This window comes from Meriones unguiculatus, chromosome 11 (genome assembly GCF_030254825.1).
Source record: "Meriones unguiculatus strain TT.TT164.6M chromosome 11, Bangor_MerUng_6.1, whole genome shotgun sequence".
Classification (NCBI taxonomy): Eukaryota; Metazoa; Chordata; class Mammalia; order Rodentia; family Muridae; genus Meriones; species Meriones unguiculatus.
Genome location: NC_083359.1, coordinates 9,183,164 through 9,201,051, shown reverse-complemented (window position 1 = coordinate 9,201,051; position 17,888 = coordinate 9,183,164). Strand labels below are relative to the sequence as shown.

The following is a 17,888-nucleotide window of genomic DNA, read 5'->3' as shown; positions in this document are numbered from 1 at the left end:
GCTGGTTAGCGGTCCCCCGAGTTTGGGGTTCGGCTTAACACTATTTTCAGTCATCTTTGTTGTGTTGACAATCTCCTTAACCATCCTGCCTGGTGACTACAGGCAGCTGTGTCCTAGAAGGACTGAAGACCCCGACGCCAAGGAGCAGCCCAGGGCCCGTCAGGAGGGAGGTACTGGGGAACAGGCGGCGGGGGTGAGGGGGGGGCGCTGGGAGCTTCTTGCAGGTGGAAGGAAGGACAGGTCACCCGCAGGTGTGGGCGCTCAGCACCTGGGGTGGACGAGGGCAGCAGAGTGTGGAAACAGGCGGCGCCGCAAGTGAGCGGGACCCAGTCTCGGACAGCGCGCTCGCGGGCGCAGGGCTGAGCGGGCGAGCACCCCGTAGGCAGCGGTGGCCACGGAAGGGTGGATTAGGGGCCGAGAGGAAGGCCCGCCTGGACCTGGGGGCGGCTCGGGGGTGTCGGGGTGTGCACACAGCGCAGCGGAGTCGGCTCAGGGCGCGCAGCTCCGGCGCGGGACCGGGTGAAGGCAGGGACCTCGTGCCCTGGCGGGAGGTGGCGAAGCTTCCAGGTGTCTTTCTTGAGCGGCTCCCGCCGGCGCCGGAGGGAAATGCGGGAGTTCATTCCTCCAGGAGCTGCAGAGCAACTCCGCGACCGACCCTGGGAGGGGGCGGGGCCAAGCCCCGCTCCTGGCTGGAGGCCAATGAGCATCGCCCCGCAGGGCCACGCCCCCGCAGGGCCACGCCCCCGCCCCCGTCCGGAGCGCACGAGCTGGGCGGCGCAGACCCGGCTCGGGACGCGCGGGCTGGGCGCCGTGGCCATGCCCGGAGGCGCCCTAGCTGCTGTCCTACGCCCGACACTAACTCTGTAGACGACTCCCCGGGCCGGGCTGGCCCGGCCATGCAGCTAGAGACGCAGGACGCGCTGTACGTGGCGCTGGAGTTGGTTATCGCCGTGCTGGCGGTGGCTGGCAACTTACTGGTGTGCGCCGCCGTGGGAGCCTCGAGTGCACTGCAGACCCCCACCAATTACTTCCTGGTGTCGCTCGCGGCAGCCGACGTGGCCGTGGGACTCTTCGCCATCCCCTTCGCCATCACCATCAGCCTGGGCTTCTGCACGGACTTCTACAGCTGCCTCTTCCTCGCCTGCTTCGTGCTGGTGCTCACGCAGAGCTCCATCTTCAGCCTCTTGGCCGTGGCCGTCGACAGGTATCTGGCCATCTGCGTCCCGCTCAGGTGAGGCAGATCTTTCTTGCTTGGGCCGGGTTAAAGTTCTCCGGAGGGGCGCCCTCTCCAGGCCCACGGTTCTACCTTCTGGGATCCCAGGTGGACCAGATTAGGAGCACGCTAGACACGTTGGGAGCAAGGGTGCTGGCGTGGAGGATGCCAGCCATCTCCCATCTCCTCTGCCGGTTGTCGAGACCCTCCTGGGGCGAGAGAGCAGGCCACCGTCAGGGATGCTCCAGCGGCTCCCACGTTAGGGGATCTGCATAAGTTCACCCTTAGGGGCTCTGGGAAGCGCGAGCCGGAGGTACCCGCGAGAGCTGGGGTAGCTCAGGCTCCGGAGGTTTGGGGATTGCATCTTCACCGTCGTGGCGAAAGATGCACCTTCCCAGCCCTCTGGAGGGACAGAGCTGCTGCCCGGAGCTGGCCATGCGGATCAGAGCAGCTGTCTGATGGGAGACCTGTGCGTAAAGACCCCGAGAAGTTTCAGCTAAGAAGCAAGGCGACTGTGGACTCTGGGAATCGGTACTTTTAGAAGGGACACAGCACTAAGGATCCAGCGTTAGACTGTGCCTACTTCGAGAGGAGGTGGCCAGGCCGATCTAAGGGAAAAGTGCCGCTTAACTCTGGCGGGGAACGCTTGGAGCATCGGGTTCCTGTTAGTTCCTATTAGCTCCGCGGTGGCTCAGATTAGTCCCAGATATTTGAAAGAGCTACTGTGCTTTCTGGTTCGCCGGACTGAACGCTGACAAACAGCCTTAGAGCCTCTAGCCCATTGTGTAGCCTTATTTGTATACCGGGGCAGTGCCCAGCAGCCTGAATCGGCCCAGAAAACTGGTGACTGTGGCCTTTCTCAGTATGGCGGAAACCTCTTTCTCCTTTTTCCACGACGAGAAAACAGGTTCCAGGGTAGGGAGCCAGCTAGCAGGGGAAGTGGCTCCCACGTATTTAGCTAAGAAATTTAAAGTTGAGTTTGTTGATGATTGTTACTGCCTGGGCCCTTTAGCATTTCTGAGGTGAGCTTTGGATGTCTTTAGCTTTGGAGCTGGGATGAGGAAACTGAGGCACGACAGTAGGAAAAGAAAGAGAAGAACACAGCTCTGTGTGCAAAGCAACTCCAATTAATGCACATACTTTAATGCTGTTACTGTCCAGAGGACAGATACTGTCACCTGCATCTGTCCTCTGGGTGGTGGCCCAGGGAGGTGAGGGTCTGGTTCAGGATGCTGCTACCGGCAGAGTGGCAGAGCTGTGAGTCAAAACTCAGACCTGGCACTGTACCTTCACCATGCCGTTCGCCTGTCTCACGTGGCTGTGTGTGGCCCAGGGCTTGAGAGATGTGGAAGGACCCTCTTGCTGTTTCCAGAGGCGGATCCTGTCCGCAGTGAGCTGGTGTATGTAGGACAAACATGGTTGGGGAATTGATCTGCACCAAGCTCCCACGAACCCTTGTAACAGGCAGATGTGATGCGCCTGGTCCCTGGGGGTTGTCTTGGGTCCCAGATGGAACAGGAAGCCCTGGCTCGTGCACACGTGTGTGTGTGTGTGTGTGTGTGTGTGTGTGTGTGAGGGGGTGGGTTGTTCCAACATCCACCACCCTTGGCATCTAACCAGGAGTCTTCACACATCAAGTGTGCCACAACACAACCCAGGGATTCCAGAGTGCAGGGCTGCACGGCATTCTCTTCTCCACACTCCTGTGTGTCTGTCCTTGTCTCTTGCCTCACACAGTGAGTGCTTGAGAGCCTTCTGAACTTCTTTTTCTTTCCCATGGAGCAGCCACATGCCCCCTGCTTGATCTGCCCATCTAGGGGAAGCCCTTTGGGCTTGCCCCTGGCAGAGCCCCAAACACACAGCAGCTCACCCAGGACCCACTCCAAGTATCTCTTGTGCCACGTGACTGGAGCAGGAAGTTCCATAAATGTTTAAATCTGTTAGTTCTTGTCCTGGGCTTTGCTGGGCCTGTCTTGAAGAAAACGGGTGTGGGTGTCTAAGGGGAAACAGATGTGAACCACGGGCTCTTTACTTCTCCTTTGCATTTGCTAAGGGTGAGGAGACATGAGTGTGGAGCTGAATGTGCCCCAGTCCCACCCTCAGGCCTGTCCCCCGGAGTCTGGTGGTGTGCACAGCAGACTCCTATTCCACCCACACCCAGGCAGGTCTGAGTGTCTAACCTCACACTGGCAGATTGAGAAGTACGAGGGTTCTCACCCTTCCTTAAGCCCTCTCCTGGGAGATGGGGCATGAGATGGGGCGTGAGATGGGCCTCCTGCCCTCAGCAGTCCAAAGCACAACCCAGTGGGAGCAGGTTGACATGTAGATTCCTTTGAGCTGAACTCTGTGGCACATGACTGTAGTTCCGGGAAGTCTGAGACAGGGGGATAGCTCGAGCCCAGGAGTTCAAAGTTAATTTGGGCAACAGCAAGACCCTTGTGTGAAAAGAATGCAGATTACAGGACCCAGCTGGCTCCTACTAAATCAGGGTCTGTGGGGTAGGGCTCATGTGGGCTCCCAGTGATAATGTCTAGCCTGGGTCTGCTGTTTATGTCCAATTTGAGAACCCTCCAAATATCAGCAGGTTTTGGAACTCTGCTTCTCCTGTTGACATGGGTCTGAGTTAACCTTACACTCTGGGCTGCTCCCGAGACCCTCCTCGGGGCTGAGGAGTTGCAGAGGGGCATCAGGACAGAAGTGCCCAACTAAGGAGCTGTGTGGTGGCCAGGCATGTGATCTCAGCGTTTGGGAGCCCGAGGCAGGAAGATAATCACCAGTTTGCGGCTAGTTTGAGGCTACGTAGTGAGTCCCAGTCCCAAGCCATCCTGTGCTACTGTGGGAGACCCTGTATACACACACACACACACACAGGAGGATTAAGATCATACGCTGCTCTTCCAAAGGACCAGAGTTCAGCTCCTGTCAGCCTTCATTAGGCTGGCTTACAACTGCCTTGTGCTTTTAGCTCTAGGGGATTCAACACCTTCTTCTGGTCTCCTTGGGTACCTACAGTTGGGCACATATACACAACACTTAAAAAAAATTTTTTTTCCCAATAACATGTTTAGGAGGTGGTGTCTCTCTTGCAGTAAGGAAGCGAAGCCCAGTGTGTGCGCACCAAATGCTTACCTGGCAAATGCTTAGGCTGGGCTCCCCTGCTCAGACGGTGGTGTGCTACAGGATACCCTGGCTCCTGCGGACTGGCCTTGACTTTCACTAACGTGAAGGGATGATGCCACATGAAAAGGGAGCCTAGAGCTGATGCCAGGCGTAAAAATGATTCTTGCGTGCTCATTGGAAAAGACTGCTTGTACCCTTTGTATAAGACCCTGCCCTTTGTCCTTATAGTGACAGACAGCTCCGGCCTCCTGCCCTGGTGGAGACTCCTGCGCAGGAAACCTTCCAAAGTGGGCTGTGCTAGGGATGTACACAGCAGAGTTGGGGTGTGAGCTGGTGACTGTGGGAGGTGAGCCACGGCTCTGCCCACAGCAGGCTCTGGCTCTCACATCATCCTTTGGCTGGTTCCGTTGGTTCCCACAGGAGTACTTCCTCCTGCGTAGCCTAATCCTGTTCCCCTCCATGCTATAGCTAAATCAGAGCTGACTCACTCTGAAAGCCTTCCCTCCCCTGCCCCGTGGACTCAGTTTCCCCTTTTACCATGGTTGACTCTCTGAAAGGGCTGACATGACCCTTTTTGTAGAGTTGCCATAGGATGGACAGTGTTTTGGAGGGAGGTGTGCTTACTAGATCATCAGAATGAAAGGGCTATGTTCGTACTTCCTTCTGTTTTCTGTCACACTGAGCCTCTCTCTCTGTCTCTCTCTCTGTGAGTGAGTGCGTGTCTGTATGGTGTGTTACTATGTTCTATCTGGGAGGAAGAAATATATGTTCTGAAAATAGTGAAAAAAAAAAAAAAGGCAGGGCCTTGGATCTATACAGAGCTTTCTGGTAAGATGTTAGAAGAAAAACTGGTTCATCTGTTTGTTTAGAAAAAATATGTTGATCTGCTCTGGAGCCCCTGGGCTCAAGCCTGGGTACCAGGGACTGCAGGAGTACACCCCCATACCCAGCTTATTTAATGAGCTTTAAAGGAGGGAACTGTTTTCAGGGGATCCCTCACAGGCCTGGAAGAGGGCTTGGAGATGCTGGGAAAGGTAGGCAAGCAGCAGGTGCCATGGGGCTGAGGGCAGGTAGCTACAGATTCTGGGGCGCGGCCTGCAGGTCCTGGCTCCTGCTTTAAACGCAGGCCCAGAGTTACCCAACTGGGCGTTGCTTTGTTTATCCTCCTTGGTTGTTTATCCTCGGTTGTTAGCAGGAAGGGGTCTTGTCTCGCTCCAACTCCAGGCCGGGAGCAGGAACCTTAAAGCCAGCAGCAAATGCCATCGTTGGCTCTTGTCTGATCCCACTTCCGACTGCTAACAGGCGCTGCAGCTGGTCACAGTTTCCTTGGAGGGGCGGGAGGCCCAGTCCCTCCGGCCATCATGGGCTGTTCCTTTGAACTGAGTGAGGCCCAGTGCTGCGCCCAGAATGCCACAGCCTGTAGCCTCTCTGCTCGCCTGGAAGGGTCACAGCCTGGGGCCAGCCGTGCCAGGAAATGGTACCTGGTTTTGCACCTTAGACCATCATCTACACCAGGTTCTGAAAGGAGTGGGTGCAGCTAGGAGAATGAGCTGGTGGAGGTGTGTGATGGGTGCTCTTGGTTGTCAGCCTGATTTCATCAGGAATGAACTAAAACCCGAGAGGAGGGAGTTTTCTCAGTTAAATCATTTGAGGTGGGAGGATCCATCTTTAATCCGGACCACTGGTTCTGCTAGCGGCCTATACAAAGGACACGGAAGAAGGAAGCTTGCCCTCCTTGCCTGCTTGCTCTCCCTGGTGAGGCCATTCCTTCACTGCATCAGAGCCTACGTCTTCAGGATTCCAGCATGTACTGAAGGCCAGCTGAGACATCCAGACTCAGGGACTGAGCAACTACTGGATCTTGGGTTTGACATTGGTAGACAGCCATTGTTGGGCAGCTGGACCACAACCTATAAACCATTCTAATAAATCCCCTTTATGTAGATGTGTGTGTGTGTGTGTGTGTGTGTGTGTGTGTTTGTGCGTGTTCATTCTATAAGCTCCATTCCTCTAGAGAACCGTGACTAACGCCGAGTGACAGAGGAAACACTTTTTCAGGTAGACAGTCTGCATTTGTTTCATAGGCAGAGTCTGCAGCCTTGCACGCTCCTTCCTCATAGCCACAAGCAGGATTCATCTCTTCTATCTGGCCTGTGGCTGTATGAGTACACCCTGCTGAGAGAGCTAGCTTTCGAAGCATGTAGCATGTGGGAGTTCTCCATTTGGGAACAGCAGCCGCACGTGATTAAAGCCCTCTTTGTGGGCGTGTTTGAGTCTTAGATACCTCCTCAGGGCTAGTCCTGAGGACTCTGTGGAGCAGGCACGCCAAAGATGAGGCTCAGGGTTGTTATCTAGCCCGAGAAGCAAGATAACACAGGAAGCCAGGGCTGCACGAGCCTGCTTTCCGAGGAGCCCAAACAGTGGGCGGACAGCCACAGGGAGAGAAGCCGGACACAGCCCGCTTCTGTAGGAGGCCCTTGATAAACGGTTGGTGAATGAGGTACCAGCAGGCGGTGGTGCGGTCTTGTAAGTGTTGCATGCGCCAGAGAAGATGGTGACAGCTAAAGAATAATGTGACTGGAAGAGGAGGCTGTGCTTGGCCCCAAAAGTGCTTGTGCGCAGAGCGCCGTAGCAGCTGAAGGACTGTGGGGACCTTATCCTTGCCTCCTCCTCCACTTCAGGAGTCTGTGGTCCAGCTTTTCCTACTACTTCCAATTCATCCCCGACCTTCAGGAACTGAGTGTGGTCATTCTCCCGTAAAGATGTTGCCATGATCCTCTGTCGGTCTCCACAGGCCGGAGACCCTGCCAGTGGCTGCAGGTCCACCTTCTCGGACAGAGGCAAAGCTGAGAACACTGGCTGAAGGAGCGGGACACCTTTTCTAGACGGCGCGTGCTTGAGGCGTGTGGGTGGGGTGCATGGGAAGGAAGAGCCTGTGTGAAGGAGCAGGGCCAAGAGTTGTGGGGTGTGTGGGCGTGTCTGTATTTGAGCCCCACCCCTCAGTAAGCTCAGAGGGAGGGGCTGGAAGGCAGAGCAGTGGGGGTGGAGCAGGCTGATCGCAGAGTGCCTGGAGGCCTAGGGGGCTCAGGGCTCGTCCTAAAGGTTCTGGCGGGCAGCTGTGGACCTAGGAGGTGTGTAAGAGGGTGGCACAGAAGAGAAAGCGAGCACGCTCCGTTCTCTAACCACCACCGGCGCTTGCTAGAGCTACCGTCCCTGATGAATTTTGTCACCGTCCGGCCTCCTGGCTCCCTGATGGACATCTGCTTGTGTGCCACCATCTTTTTACACTTATTTCTGTGTCTTTACATGCCAGGGTGTGCATACGGAGGGCACAGGATAACTCGCAGGAGTCGCTTCTCTGCTAGCACGTGGATCCCAAGGACTGAACGCGGGTCATCGGGCTTGCAAGCCTGATGCTGGCCATCAAGTGGAATTTTTTGGATCGACTTTTGTTGTTGTTGTGTTGTTTGTTTGTTTGTTTGTTTTTGAGACAGGATAGCTCACATAGCCCAGGCTGGCCTCAAACCCCCCTATCCTCTTGTCTCCACCTCCCAAGCGGCTGAGCTGGCTGAGCTGTCCTCTAGAAGGACTGCTGGGTCTGACGGGTAGCGTGAAGTGGTATGCTCGTGGCTGAAGACGGCAATCTAGGAGTCATGTTCACCAGGGCTTGCTGACATGGGTAGAATTTGGCTGTAGGGAGACAAGAGTGAGCCCAGGGCAACTCCCAGATTTCTGGGCATCCGTGTGGCGCTGCTCTGAACGCTAGGGCGCAGGGAGTGTTGGCAGCTTGTGGCCCAGGTCTAGTTCAGGCCTCCGCTGTACCCGCAGGTGGGAAGTGGAGTTGGCTGTGGAGTTTGGAGGGGTTGGGCTCTCCGGTCCTTGGTCCTTGCCTGTTCGGTTCAGCCCCTCCTGCTTTGTTGGGGCCTGGTGCTGCCCCTCTCCTACCACACGGAGGCTCTTGCTCTACACCCCACCCTCTCACCTCCCAGTGCTCCTTCTTTGTTTCCTGCCTGTGTAGCTTCGGGGCACCAGCCACAAACCTCCCAGTGACTTTCTGTGTGTGGCATCCGTTTCCACTGTTGATCTCAACACCGTAGCTGAAATCCGGCCCTGTTCACTCTGCCCTGGGGCCCCGTGTCCACGCAGCACTCCCTCCTCTCCCCTAACACCCCCCCTAGGCGTCTGGTCTGGCTTCCAGGACCCCTCACCTCTGGGAACTTGATGTACCAAGGCCTCTGCACAGGCTTCTGCTGCTTGGAATGTTATTCTGCTTCCCTGCTGATTCTTTCCCAGGTTCACTGTGACTCTTAAAGTGACTGTCTTCTTGGGACTCCTGGGGTTCCTTGGCAGCTCTCTGTAACTCTGCAGATATTTTCTTCACTGTTTGTAGCTGTGGGTGGACCAGCTTGTTGTTTATAGGTCAGAGTCCTATACGGGATGTCCTGAGAAGTTGACGGGAGAAGCTGGGAGAAGCAGAGGAAATTGAGACTGATGGGGCCGTGTCCCAGAAGGCTAAGGCCCTCCTCTCTTGGACATTTAGGCCCTCCTCTCTTTGGCACTTTTGGAAATCATTGGCAATGTAGCCTGCTTCATCGACTGGTTCTGGGTCCATTTCTGGCGTCAGGTTCTTGGTTGGTGGTGTGGCCTTACCTGGGGCCTCTCTTTTCAAACTCTCAGGCTCCTGTGTGATGTCAGACATCAGCCTCCCCTCCAGGTATGAATGTTCAGGTGTTATTTATCTCAAATATGCCAATTTCCCTAGTTTTCTTTCTATTGCTATAATAAAAACTGCAACCCAAACTGACTTGGGAGGAAAGGGTCTCTCTTTCTCTCTCTTTCCCCCTTCTCTGTTTTGCTTGTTTATTGAGACAGTTTCTCTCTGTAGCCAGGAAACAGTTTAGTTCTCATCCAGCGTATATATAGTCCCTCTTGTCGCAGACCCCGAATGCAGCTAGAAGTGGCTGTCAAACACCCCTATGTGATCAGGATAGTGGAGTCCTGGTCTCCTTTTATAAATGAGCTCTTTGGCATTTGTTTCCAGGTGCAGGGCTGCCTGTGGGTGGGACAGGGCTCGTTTCTATTGCTGAGGAGCTCGTTCCATTGGAAGGAGATGGAGAATGTCCAGTAACGTACGGGCACCTAGGAGTGTGGCAATAACGGGGTACCGAGGAACACAGTGGCACATTCCAATGTGAATTTCTCTGCTCCTGTGTAACTTTCCATCCTGTGAATTACTTCATATGTGACAGGCAAGTGGGACCAGGATGTTTGCTTTGCTTCGTGTATGATTTTGCCTGGACAAAGCTGGGGTCAGGAGAGAACTGCAGTCTTCACTGGCAAGGAAGAGGCCCCGCTTGCTGCCATGTGGCAGGGGCCCTGGGCTCCCAGGCATGGAGAGGAGAGAACCAGTGCTGTGCTGACACTTTGGAAAGCTGCACCCCAGCTTGACGTACCCCAGCTTGCTTCCATACCCAGCACCGCTACAGCCTCCCGGCTCAGCACTCCTCTTATTGGTCTTTCTCTGACAAACATTTGACCAGGATCCCCATTCAAGTTTCTGGGTATTTTTAAAATATGAACCGTGGCAGCCCCTAGCCCTGCCGGGCCGCCTGCACAGTTGTCCCTAATAATTTTGTGAGTAATCCAGATATAAAATTATACAGGTTTGAGTGGTATGCCCTAATCCATTTTTCACTGTGTGTGTGTGTGTGTGTGTGTATATGTGTGTGTGTGTAGAGTCAGAGAACATGACATTTTCTAAGTCTGTATGTACATAGAGCAGGCTTGATGGCTCCCTTCTTATTTTCAGCTTTCAGGAAGTTGAATAGAAAAAAAGAAAAGGTCATCCTAGGATTGAGGTTGACCTGGGCTGCATAATTGAGTTCCAGGACAGTATGGACAACTTGAGACTATGTCTCAAAAATAAATAAATAAATAGATACATACATACATACATACATAAAAAAGAAATGTCTGTATTTAGAAGCAGCGATAGGCCTCAGCAGGTATTCGCTCAGCAGTGTGCATTTAGGAAGTGGTCTGCTGTGGGCTCGGGATGGGCACAGGGCACCATTTATACAAGGGGCCTGCTGAGTCCCATCCTCGCTCCCCAGCCGTGTAAAGTGCTATGTAAATCTGTGTAAGTCACAGCCGAAGGTGGGAGGTGGGCTCCAGAGCCTACGAGAGGGCCCAGGCTGTGGCACTGCCCAGGCTGAGCCGGATGAAGCTCCCGAGAGCTGGGAAGGTGGCCTGGTTTGAACAGCGGCAGAACCTGTCCTAGAAGGCCAGCACTTGCTATGCAGCCCGCGGCCAGTCCGTCCCCAGCCCCTTCATTGTGTAACCAGTGGCCACGCTGCTCTTCTGTCCTTTCTTCCCTGTGGCTGTTTCTACCAATCCCTTTAGCTAACGAGCTTCATGAGGAGGATCTGGGCGTAGCTGTGGACACACTGGAGTGTCACAGCCACTTGCCAGAGCCTGTACTTTCCCAGGCTGACCCTTTAATGTGGACTATACAGGCGGGGCTTGGTCCTGCCCTGACTGGATGGAGCCTGCGCTTTCTCCTCACTGCCTGTCCCATGTTTGTCATGTTCTTGGAGCACACATCCTGGCCTCACCCTCCACAGCAGAACGCTGACAGGCATGAAGACTAGAGACTGGGAGGTCGTAGCCTTTCAGGAACATTTTGTGAAGATGTGGACTTGAGGAAGCTCTGAGAACCCTCGTGCACAGAGAGCCGGGGGCAGACTCTGCTGCAAATAATGGGGCCAGGGAGAGAATAGAGCACAGGTGGAGGGGACCAGAGCCTTCGGATGTTAGGGTCCCCAGGGGTCAGCCCTTCCAGTGTCCGTCCAACACAGGGACACTTGCCATTTCTCCTTCCTGCTCTTAGGTCCAGGGGCATGGAGGCTGAGGTTGGCTGTCATGGGGCTGGTGTGCCCGCTAACTAAATGAAGGGCCTGCAGCTCTCTCTCCTTAGAGCAGTGGTCCTCATCCTTCCTAATGCTATGACCCTTTAATACAGTTCCTCATGTTGTAGTGACCCCCAGCCATAAAATGATTTTTGTTGCTCCTTTAAAACTATAATTTTACTACTGTTATGAATCATAATGTAAATATCTCTGTTTTCCGATGGTCTTAGGTGACTCCTATTAAAGAGTTACCATGCACAGGTTGAGAACAGCTTCTCAGAGGGTGGCAGAGGCCCTTTCCCCTGACTTCTGTGTGCGGCTTGCAGAACAGAGGTTCCAGGACTTGGCAAGCAGCTCTTGTGCCAGGGGGAAGAAACTAAAGCATCTGACGCATGGCTGGGAGACAGCAGAAGGGGAACTGGGGTTCGTAAAATGAGCCCTGAAGGGCTAGGGGTCCCTCAGACAGGAAATAACCACTTTGGGCAATGCTGGTATCAATTCATTGGGCTTCATGTTGCTACGATTTAGTGATAGTGGGCAAGTCATTTAAGCTCCGAGCCTTGTTGTTCATAGCTATAGCCTGGGCTAGCAGCCCCTTCCCAGTGAGGCTTGGGTTAGTGGGATGTGTCGGTTTCGGGGCAGAGTGTGCCCAAAGAGAAGGGGGCGCGTGCTGTGCATGTGTGTTTGCAGAGGGGAGGAAGCAGGCACTTCTCTCAACTTTGGTGTCTGGCTGTGTGGTTCAAAGGTTTACAGCCTGGAACATAGCCAGTCAGGGAGCAGTTAGGAAGTCTTTGCATAGTGATGAATGCAACAAACCCACCCCCTCTTCAACCCACCCCTGTATCATTAAAGGCGAAAACACCTCCATTTCGTCAGTCCTCAGTGATCTGTATTTTCCTGTAGCTCAGGGCTCAGGGTCCCACCTCTCCTTCCCACTCACTGAGGTCACCAACCCCACCACACATATCTTCTCAGCGCTCCTTGTGCCTTCTACCGTCTCCCTTCTACCACCTCGCTCCCCAAGGGATGCTCCTCCCTTACTGCCCCCTACACCTGAGGCAGGGCCTTGGCCTGCAGGTCAGGTCTGTCTTGCTTCTCTTCAACGTCACCCCTAATCCCTGTAGGAACACTTCCTCACTTTGTCTTTACGGACGAACTCCAGCCTCCTGGACCATTTCTGTCCTACTGCTGCTATCCTTGGTGGACGCTTGATCACTCAGTCCCTCAGCTAGGGCACTCCAGTCCGTCCCTTCACTCCCTTAGGCTTCCCCTCCCTCCTTCTCAGCTCCCACTCCCATGGTCCCAGCCTGCATCTTGTCAGACACAAAGCGGCACCGCCATCAAATCCCAAGAGCCATTTCCCATCTCAAAGCCTGGCAAGCTGTCCTTCCTTCGCCCTAAGAGGACGACCCCTGTGTTCCAGCTTCCGCTCCCTTCCTCAGCTTTGTGAAATGACAGCTGCTCTCAGAGAAGAAACAGTCCCCGTCACCACTACCCGCCCAGCCTTTGTGTTTAAAACCAGCCTTTTCACCCTTTCTTCAGCCACGGCTCAGCTCAGGCAATATCTCTTCACACAGGCCTGCATCCTTCTGCCTCCTCAGCCTTAGCTTTAGTGACCTGTTTTCTTTTGGGGGAGGAGGGAGGAGAGGATAGCCTTGCATAGCTTATAGCCTCAGACCCCTGACCTTCCCTCCCCCTCCTGTGTGCTGGGATTGCTGGCATGCCACCACACCCACCACCTGGCATGCCACCACACCCACCACCTGCCCTTTCTTTCTGCATCTTCTCTACGGATCTTCGCCATCAGTTAACTAATACCATTTGTCCCGTGACCTTAAGCTCTGTGCTTCTAGCCCTTACTCATCCGTTTCCGTGAATGTTAGGATATTGGGAAAACCCCCTAGAAACCTCGCATCACCCCTGAGTCCTCGCCATCCCTCCATCTAATCCACCTTCAAGGCCTACTGGTCCTGTAGCCAGTATCCGTTTCATCATCAGGGATGAAATCCTGAAATCCTGGTCCCAGGAAACATTTTCTTGAAGTTTGAAATAATTTCTTGGCTGCTCTGTCTCTTGTCCCTCTAAAAGCCAGTCTCAGTGGCCAAGTGACTTACTTTTTTGTTTTGTTTTTCGAGATAGGGTTTCTCTGTGTAGTCTTGGCTGTCCTGGACTCACTTTGTAGACCAGACTGGCCTTGAACTCACAGACATCTGCCTGCCTCTGCCTCCCTGATTAAAGGGATTAGAGGCTTAAGCCAGGGCGCCAGGCTGAGCTAATGTTTTATGAGGGCAGAGATTAGGTTTCCAGTGTCCAGCAGAGTGCACAGGACAAAGGGAGACTGCCTAAGTGGAATGCAAACAATGGGAGAGACGTGGCAACAGGTTCACAGGGCAAGCTGTCAGCAGCTGCTTCCCTGATAGCGTCGGCTGTTTCCTTATCCAAGGCAGTCTGGATTCAGCAGTTTTGAGAAGTTCGGCTGTGAATGGAGTCCTTTTGTTTTGAATTGTAGTGGGAAGCTGCCTCCATGAACAGGGTTCTCCAAATCTAACACTGCTTTTATTTTTTAAAGGACATTTGTTCATTTGTGTTTCTGTATGCATGGGACACATACATGTCCCACACATGTGGTGTGTGGGTCAGAGGAGAACCTGAAGGAGTTGCTTCTCTCCTTCCACCATGTGGGTCCTGGGGTGGAGCTCAGGTTGTCAGGCTTGCTAGCAAGACCCTTCATCTGCTAAGCCGTCTTGCTGGTCCTAACACTGCTTAAAAGAGAGTAAAATAAGAAAGCATGGGATAGTGCCGGGAACAAGGACCTAACAGGTGTGCCTGCAGTCGGACGTTAATTCTCATGGTCATCTCTGTCTCCTCTCTGTCTGATGAAGCCTAACATGGCCTTGAACTCACGATCTCCTGCCTCCACCTCTTCAGCATTTCCTACCAATGTGTGCTACCAAGTTGCTTCTTTAATTCTCACTCTCCCCACACAGTTTCGTGTAGCTCAAGCTGGCCTTGAACTTTCTGTGTAGCTAAGGATGACCCTGGATGTCTGAGTCCTTTTACTTCTATCTCCTGAGTTTGGGATTACACGTATGTGCCATCACACCTTGTTTTTGTGATGTTGGTGAGCAAACCCAGGGGTTTGCGCATGTTCGACAGCCCTACTAAGTGAACTCTACTGCTAGCTTCCTAATTTCCTGAAACAGGACTATAGAGCCACGAAGGTCTAGTCATTCAAAGATGTTATTAAGGACCACGGCTCTTCTCTTCCTTTTGCTCTCATTCCCCCTGGTCCTTCTGGTCACAAGATGACTGCCGAGGCTGTGGGTATCACAGCCTGTCACAAAAGTGTCAGAACAGAAAGGGGGTGGGGTTGGCAAAGGGCAGAGCTCTTCTCCTGGGCTGCTCTCCTTTTGGGAAGTCAGACTTGCCTGGAGGTCTCCCGCAGACCTGCTTTATGGTCTCATTGGCCAGGACATTTCACTACCCAACTTAGGCCAATCACTGCCCAGAGAATGGTAGGATTTGCCTATCAGATACTCCACTGAACTAAATTAGTAAGGTTAAATAAGGTTAAGTAAGGTTAATAAGTAAGGCTGGAAAGATGGCTTAGTGGTTAAGAGTACTGACTGTCCTTCCAGAGGACCTGGGTTCAATTCCCAGTACCCATATGACAGCTCAAACCTGTCTGTAATGCTAGTTCCAGAATTTCTGACACCCTTACACAGATAGACATTCATGTGGGCAAAACACCAATGAACACAATCAGGGGCAGAGCTGTAGCACAGACCGTCTCACAGACAGGATTCCGAGTGCCCAGCCTTTGCGGAGGCTTTCTGTCGCCCTGCAGAGGCTAATTGTGCCATTTGACATCCCTGGTGAGACACTGGCAAGGAAAAACATTTTTAAGATGGTTTCATCACTGGCCAAGAAACATGGCGTGAGCAGCCGAGCTCAGCAGGCCCTGTAGTAAAGGCCCTGAAACTCGGCCGCACATTGCTGAGAGGAAGCGGCAGACAGGAACCATCACTGTATTCGAAGCAAATCTCCTTTGGCTCTCTGTGTAAATTGTACTGGTTCTCCTGCCTGCCCGGCCACTGCATCCAGAATTCCTAGTACACAGTTGCTGCAAAGCTACTGCTAGCAGGTAGCAAATGGGGAGTGTCTTCATAATGGCTATGCATTGAGAACTGACAAAATACTGGGCCCCGAGCTAGGTCCTGGGACAGGACAGGGTCTGTCTTTAGGTGGTTGCCATTCTAGTTGAGGGAAAACATGGAACAAGTTAAGGGCCAGTTATCAATGCTGAGTTCCCAAGTTTCTGGAACTCTCCCCAGTGCCTGCAGCTTTTCGTAGATGGGGTGTTGGCAGAGCTTGTGTTATGTCTGCAGAGAAGTCAGTGATGCTTCTGCAGAGTAGGAAGCCATTTTCTTTGGTGAGATAAGACTTTGCTTTATGGCCTCAGCTGAGCTCGGACTCAGGAACGCCTGCCTTGGCCTCCTGGTTGGAGGCTTTCATGCGTGCTCCCATCACAACCAGTTCTGAAGCAGACTTGTGGGGCTGAGAGAAGTGATTTGTGCCACCCGAGTGCAGAGGGTCCTTGGACCCTTGTTCAGGTGTCACCTTGTGAGTCGGGCTTCATATGCATGTCTCCCCTTAACGAAGCTGGTCTCTTAACATCAGAGCATGTGCATGCTTTGTTCACTGGTGTAGCTCAACAATTGGACAGCACCTAACAGATCTAAAAATCACCCAGTGCTGAGGCTATTACAAAGGCTCGAAGACAACTGTACCTTTTGTCACTGACCATCGCTAAACAGAAACAAGTGCCAAGTCAAGAATGACCCTCCTCCCCCACATTAAGATAGTCTCTCCACATAGTCCCAGCTGTTCTGGAACTCACTTTGTAGACCAGGCTGTCCTCACAGAGGTTCCCTGCCTCTGCCTCCTGAGTGTGGGGATTATAGGGTGGTGCCACCCCACACCTTGGTGAGAATGACTGTCTTTCTGAGCTTACTGCAGCAAAGCTGACAGCTGCTTCCCTGACTCTAGTTTTAAGTAATGGCCATGGTGCTCTGGGGGTAAGCCCTTAAGGCTGGGAGAGCTAAAGGGCCAGGACACCAGCAGGGGTGGGCCCTTGGGCTCTGGTCAAGGAATACTGTGACATGACCAATAATGGACGATGTTCTCTTGGACAGGTATAAAGGTTTGGTCACTGGGACCCGAGCAAGAGGGACTATTGCTGTCCTCTGGGTCCTCGCCTTTGGCATTGGATTGACTCCCTTCCTGGGTTGGAACAGTAGAAAGACTGCCACCAGCAACTGCACAGAACCTGGGGATGGAATCACGAATAAGAGCTGCTGTCCTGTGAAGTGTCTCTTTGAGAATGTGGTCCCCATGAGCTACATGGTATATTTCAACTTCTTCGGGTGTGTTCTTCCTCCGCTTCTCATAATGCTGGTGATCTACATCAAAATCTTCATGGTGGCCTGCAAGCAGCTTCAGCGCATGGAACTGATGGACCACTCTAGGACGACTCTCCAGAGAGAGATCCATGCGGCCAAGTCACTGGCTATGATTGTGGGCATTTTTGCTCTGTGTTGGCTACCGGTGCATGCCATCAACTGTGTTTCTCTTTTCCATCCAGCTTTGGCCAAGGACAAGCCCAAGTGGGTAATGAATGTTGCCATCCTCCTGTCACATGCCAATTCAGTTGTCAATCCCATTGTATATGCCTACAGGAACCGAGACTTCCGCTATACCTTCCACAGAATCATCTCCAGATATGTGCTCTGTCAGACCAATACCAAGGGTGGCAGTGGGCAGGCTGGGGCACAGTCTACTCTCAGTCTAGGCTTATGACCTAGGCTCTGGCCTTTTGGAGAAGGCGGCTTAAAATAAACAATGGGACTAGACCCAATGGGCTGCTCCTCACTGTGAAAGATGCTGCGCCTCTCAAGCATGTGACCTGCCTCTTCTGAATACTTGCCTGGAGTTACACGAGTCTGGCTAATATGCACATGCAATTAGGAGGCTCCAAGGTTAACAAATATATTCATTTATGTATCTATTCTGCTGCTCTGACTGTGGATGATGGCTTGAACTGACTCTCAAAGACTGTTATTTTTGAGAATCTGCCACATTGATGATAGAAAATGACTGAGACTTAGCTTACTGTGAAACACTGTGAACTATTGTAAAGTATTTTTCACTTACAGCAATGGAAAAATAAAAGTTGGCTATACTGACGAATACTTGTTCCCAGGACAGCAACCCAGAAAACTAAAGTATAATTCTTCTATCAAGATATGTAGTATTAATTTTGGGGATGATATTCTATGTTTTAAAGTAGAATTATAATAAGAAGCAACTTAAGTTCAGTATTTTCCATGAACACAAAACACTAGAGGTAGAAACTGGAGATATGGGGTCCCTTCTCTACTGGAATCCCGCTTTTAGAGCTAGGTACTGGGTTTTGCTTCTTTCCCACATTAAAGTTTATTGAACCCACAGTGTGAATTTTTTTACTAAGCAGAAGTACCTAATTATGTGTTTTAGTCAGTGAAATGAAACTCTGTTAAAAGGCCAGCTCCTGGCACTCACCGGCTTGCTGTACTTGCTGTACCGACTGTCTGCACCTTACCTGAAGG

General features: G+C 52.8%; 1 protein-coding gene across 1 annotated transcript; it reads left to right on the top strand.

The window, feature by feature from the left end:
• Positions 1 to 765: 765 nt before the first annotated feature.
• On the top strand, positions 766 to 17,486 carry Adora2b (adenosine A2b receptor). Its single transcript, XM_021639150.2, has 2 exons — positions 766 to 1,231; positions 16,437 to 17,486. The coding sequence occupies exons 1-2, from the start codon at positions 897 to 899 to the stop codon at positions 17,098 to 17,100; spliced, it is 999 nt and encodes a 332-aa protein (XP_021494825.1). The 5' UTR covers positions 766 to 896; the 3' UTR covers positions 17,101 to 17,486.
• The last annotated feature ends 402 nt before the right edge of the window (positions 17,487 to 17,888 follow it).

Coding starts and splice junctions, on each gene's coding strand:
- Adora2b (XM_021639150.2), top strand. CDS start 897: ATGCAGCTAGAGACGCAGGACGCGCTGTACGTGGCGCTGGAGTTGGTT. Junction 1,232..16,436: donor GCCATCTGCGTCCCGCTCAG/GTGAGGCAGATC, acceptor TCTCTTGGACAG/GTATAAAGGTTTGGTCACTG.